At 36.4% G+C, this 5,490-nt stretch overlaps 1 protein-coding gene across 1 annotated transcript; it reads right to left on the bottom strand.

Annotated features, from left to right (window-relative positions):
• Positions 1–2,097: 2,097 nt before the first annotated feature.
• Positions 2,098–5,490, bottom strand: LOC110785600 (beta-amyrin 6-beta-monooxygenase). Its single transcript, XM_021990080.2, has 3 exons — positions 4,502–5,490; positions 4,163–4,350; positions 2,098–2,510 (listed from the first exon to the last, which is right to left on the bottom strand). Exons 1-3 carry the CDS (start codon positions 5,436–5,438, stop codon positions 2,211–2,213), a joined length of 1,425 nt encoding a protein of 474 aa, XP_021845772.2. The 5' UTR covers positions 5,439–5,490; the 3' UTR covers positions 2,098–2,210.

Genomic DNA, 5,490 nt, shown 5'->3' with positions numbered 1-5,490 from the left:
TCTCCTCCCATTTCTCCTACATTATCTCTTCCAGAACCAAGAAAATCCACCAGAACTTCTAAACCTCCCTCTCATTTCAATGATTATGTATGCCATAAACCTCCTAAACATTGGTGCAATCTTGTTGCATATGATACACTGCCAGATAATCACAAACTGCTCATTGCTGCTCATATGGAGCTTGTTGAACCTACTAACTATTCTGAAGCTGCTACTGATTCTAAGTGGATTGAGGCAATGAACAAAGAAGTTGATGCTTTACAGCACAACAAAACTTGGGATTATGTCATCCTACCTAAGGGAAAGAAAGCAATTGGATGCAAGTGGGTTTATAGAATTAAGAAGAATGCAGATGGATCAGTTGAGAGGTACAAGGCCAGATTAGTGGCTAAAGGATTTACTCAGAAATATGGCATAGATTATCATGAAACATTTTCACCTGTTGTTAAAATGGCTACAGTGAGGTGTTTAATTAGTCTTGCTGCTAGCAAAGGATGGAAATTGTTTCAGTTGGATATCAATAATGCTTTCCTACATGGTACACTTGAAGAAGAAGTGTACATGAAGGTTCCTGAAGGGGTTCCAGCTCCACCTGGTTATGTATGCAAGCTGAATAAATCATTGTATGGGCTCAAGCAAGCTTCTAGACAATGGTTTGCAAGATTGCACTGTGAGCTCAAATCTCAGGGCTACATTCAATCAAAAAATGACTATTCTTTGTTCATCAAGAAGGATTCTACTGATATTACTGTTGTTGCTGTCTATGTTGATGATATAATCATCACTGGCTCTAATGAAGACAATATTTCTGCACTTAAACAACATCTGCATCTTACTTTCAGCATCAAGGATCTTGGTCTCTTAAATTTCTTTCTGGGAATTGAAATTAGTCACACTGATGATGGATACATTCTCACCCAAAAGAAATACACCAAGGAACTTCTCCATGATTGTGAATGGGATCTCTCCAAATCTGCTGTTACCCCATTCCCTCTCAATCTGAAACTCACCACTGATGGAGTTGATTATCATGATCCAGAATTGTACAGGTGTTTTGTTGGCAAGTTAAACTTTCTTACTCACACCAGGCCTGATATTTCCTTTGCTGTCCAATCATTAAGCCAGTTCATGCACTCTCCTAAATTGCAGCATGTTGATGCTCTCATTCATACCCTTAAGTACATAAAGGGGACTGCAGGTCAAGGTATCTTGTTACAAGCCACTGACAAGCTCACTTTACAAGCCTTTTCTGATTCAGATTGGGCAGCTTGTCCCACCACAAGGAGGTCTGTCACTGGATATATTCTCTTGCTTGGTAACTCTCCCATCAGTTGGAAATCTAAAAAACAAAGCACCATCTCTAAGAGTTCTTCTGAGGCAGAGTACAGAGCCATGTCACAGGCTGCTGGTGAGGTGACTTGGACAATTCGATTACTAGAAGAACTTGGTGTTAACAATCTCAAACCAGTTGAGCTTCACTGTGATAATCAATCAGCCATTCACATTGCCACCAATCCCATTTTCCATGAGAGAACAAAACACATTGAAGTGGATTGCCACTTCACAAGGGACAAAGTTCTGGAAGGACTTCTTCAACTGTCCTATTTGCCTACTCAAAACCAGCTTGCTGATATTTTCACTAAGGTTTTACCTGGAGTTCAACATAGGAATCTATCTAGCAAACTTGGCATGCTCAACTCTGATCTCATGCCTAGTTTGAGGGGGGGTGTTGGTATTCACGAGCTGCATGTGAAGCCTATGAATCATGCACATGCATTATGAAGCTTCTAGAATCAACTCTAACTACTTCCCCTACAAACAAGGAAGGTTGTTAGAAGGTTGTTAGGATTGTTAGATGATGATCAATGCTGATCATCTTTGTAACATTAGTCAGCTTTGTATATTAATGCTGAAGTGTACAAATAGAAGCTTTTGATTAGCTAGTACACCTCATTGGTGTTAGTCTAAACTCGTGTATATATAGCATACATTGTAATCATTTTGCTTAATTAATTCATTCAAGCAATAACACTCTACTTTCAGAATTTTCTCTCAATTTCCCCCAACAGATTTTCACCCAACAATGGTGAAATCTGACAAAACAAAACAACATTAACATGGTAGTGAACTTATGATTCAAACATAGGATTTATACAAGATCCGATCCACTTGTTTATTACATGAAATTTGAAATTTGTGGTTACATTTATTTAGTTTGTATGAAGTTGAAGGTAAACTTGTAGGCCTTCAGCAGGAACAGGGTCTGGGTTATAGAAAATGTTTTCATTAGGATTCACCATCTTAAATCTGAATTTAGTGACCAAGTTATGCAGAAAAACAAGTGTCTCCATTCGAGCATATTCCTTTCCTGTGCACATCCGAGGCCCTCCTCCAAAAGGTACAAAAGAGTAAGGTGGAGGTCCGCTCCCTTCAAATCTCGCCGGATCAAATTTTTCTGGATCAGGAAAGTAATCCGGGTTCATGCTTGTTGAGTATGCACTCCAATGGACCTATTATGATACATCAAATAATTAAAGACAATCAGATTAGATTCATGTAACAAAAGGTCTTGCGCGCACAAGGTGTACAATAAATTTATTGTACACCAAGATAACTTTAACCCCTTTTTTTTTATAACTTTAACCTAATTTCGATTAACTTTTATATTAGTAAAAAAAATTGATAGATAAATATTTTAAAAGGTTAAATGATTAATTTTATACATAATTGAAGAAATAAGTTTTACTAAAATGAAAAAATTTATTACTTAAAAATAGATAACTTTTACACATATAAGCTTAACTTTTAAGCATTTTGAGTTAACTTTTACTTCGGTGTATAATATTTATTGTACACCCATTGTAAATAAGAATTTGTGTTCATGTAATAATCATTTAACTACTAATTAATGGAGGGCGTCAAAATCGCAGCCAGGCATGTATTATGAAATACATGCCATGGGCTTGTTTGTAATTTCCCAGCCATTTTGAAATTGTTGAATAGTCAACCCCGTTTGCCAACTTGGATCCTATGAATACCATTTTAAAATATTTAGCACCATTTTTGTGATATTAATACCACTTTATAAAATTTAGTACAAAACGAGTACCATTTAAAAAAAGTTTAGTACCATTTTTGTAATACCAATACCATTTTTGTAATACCAATACCAACTCAGCAATGCCAAATCACCACCTCGTTTTACAAATTTACAATTCCGTTATACATTTCCCCCAAAAAAAAAATAACATTTACATTTATCCTTTTATTTGGGGTTGGCATGTTTTTGCAAATACATGCCAGGCATGTATTTGGACTTCCTCCTAATTAATGCGCGTGCAGTGTTAGAGTTATGATTCATAGGCTCAACAGGTCTGCACGGCTCGTGCAGGTGGATCATATATGCAACTTTATGTATGGTATGAGAGGAGCATAGGCTGCACGGTCCTGACGACGCACCGTGTCAGTAAGTTGCACGGTCCGTGCCAATGCTCTCCATAGCTGTTGTAGGCACATGGTGGTACAAGGGCTGCACGTGCCCCTATCTAGTGTTCAAATAATGCACGTATGTTATATTGGTATATAATTCAAGTATGTTATATTGTTGTATGCGTCTATCTAGTGTTCAATGGTAAGTACTAGATTAGGTCCCGTGCACGCACGGATATTTGAAAATTATTATTTGACCATCTTTTTTATAAAAATTTTATCCCTTAAATCTATTGCGTAATTAATAATCTCGAATGTACTCATTTTATTATCATATAAAATACAATTTTAACATACTACTTACTATATATTTTATATGTTTAAAATGATGATCTGATTAAAATATTTGATATATTTAATATGCTAATTTGATCAAATATTGAGTAAAAATATTTTCTATTACTGATATGACAGTTTAACTAAAATATTACCAAAATTTTCTAATAATGGCATATTCCATAATCCTATATTTTTTTTCCATATATAAACATTTATACAAAAGGAGAGAAAATAAAAAAAAGAATAAAGTAGACATGTCTTTTTAGGAAAGAGTTTTTGGCGGGAAAAATTTTCACCAGCAAGTGACACGTGTCATATAGTAATAGATGTTATGTTGTTGTATAATAATTTTGTGTATACTGTTGTACACTATGCTAATAACAAAATTGTATACCTTCCATCCTTTTGGTATGTTATAACCGGAATAAGTGAAATCAGTAATAGCCTCCTTATAACCGCCGGTAGCCGGGGGCCTAAGTCTCATGGTTTCACATATTACATTCCAAGAGTACTTCATTTTTTGAACATCTGCCCATGTAAGAAGCTCTCCCGGTCCTTTTCCCCTTTTTATCTCCATTTGTTCTGTGTACTCGACCGATCAATACGAAAACGTACAAATTAAACACGATACAATAATATACGAGAGCAATTTCAAGAGATGAACTTAGCTAAGCTGAATTGAACTGAACTGGCCGGACCTAAGTAAAATGATCAAGTGGAGAGGAATACATACCTTGTAAAACTTTTTCATAAACTTGAGGGTGTTTTGAGAGGAAGCCTACCACGAACGCAATGGTAGTACTTGTAGTATAAAAGCTAGCAAAAATAAAGCCAATTATAATACGAGCAACATCCTCTTTACTCACACAAGTTCCATGCTCATCAGAAGCCATAAGAAACCGGCCCAACAAATCGCTGTCGTCATGATTATCGTCATCCGAGAGTTTGAGTTTCTTCTTCCTCTGGCTCATGATCTCGTAAAGTTTCTCCTGGACAAGTTTTGACCCTTTAAGAGCCTTATAGTAAGGCATACCAGGGACATTAAGAGGGGTCGAAAAGATCCCTTCAATAAACTCAAAGAAGGGATCACGAAGTTGTTTCACTACTTGAAGGCTTGGATTAGAGAACTCAACAAAAATCCTACAAGAAAGCTCAAAAGTGAACTCTTTTGCTAAAGGGTGAACCTTCACTTGCTCAAAAGGAACCCAGAACTTGTCCAAATGTTGTTGTACCATAGAATCCATGGTACCAACATATTGTTGGATACAATCTAGCTTTAGAAATTTGTGTGAAACTTGATCAGCAAGTTTGAAGGAATGTGAAGTTGGGTCAGAATTTTGTTGAGCTAGAGCTTTGGAGATGGAACGAGGAAGCCAAGACTTTACGAATTTCAATTCGTTGGAGAAGATGAATTTGTTGGCTGCAGGGCCGCAGAAAACGGCCATGGTTTCGCCTGCAAGGGATGTCTGAAAGACATCAGGAGAGTGATCCTTCATTCGATCAACTACAAATTTAACAGGGCATGACACAAATGTTGTTGTTTCTCCGATTATAGGCCAACCTTTTCTGCCTGGTGGGAAGTTCTGTTTTGAGGAGCTTTTGGAAACTATTTGAGTGAGGATTATAATGATGATTGTTATGCCTAATCCAATTACATACATTGAATCCATGGCTTCAAATTTTGATTTGTGAAAAAAAAAAACACCCCCAAAGTTCAGAGTT

The sequence above is a fragment of the Spinacia oleracea genome, chromosome 2 (assembly GCF_020520425.1).
Source record: "Spinacia oleracea cultivar Varoflay chromosome 2, BTI_SOV_V1, whole genome shotgun sequence".
Taxonomy (NCBI): Eukaryota; Viridiplantae; Streptophyta; class Magnoliopsida; order Caryophyllales; family Amaranthaceae; genus Spinacia; species Spinacia oleracea.
This window is presented reverse-complemented; position numbering and strand designations above follow the sequence as displayed.

Coding starts and splice junctions, on each gene's coding strand:
- LOC110785600 (XM_021990080.2), bottom strand. CDS start 5,438: ATGGATTCAATGTATGTAATTGGATTAGGCATAACAATCATCATTATA. Junction 4,351..4,501: donor TTATGAAAAAGTTTTACAAG/GTATGTATTCCT, acceptor TCGAGTACACAG/AACAAATGGAGATAAAAAGG. Junction 2,511..4,162: donor ACATACCAAAAGGATGGAAG/GTATACAATTTT, acceptor GTATCATAATAG/GTCCATTGGAGTGCATACTC.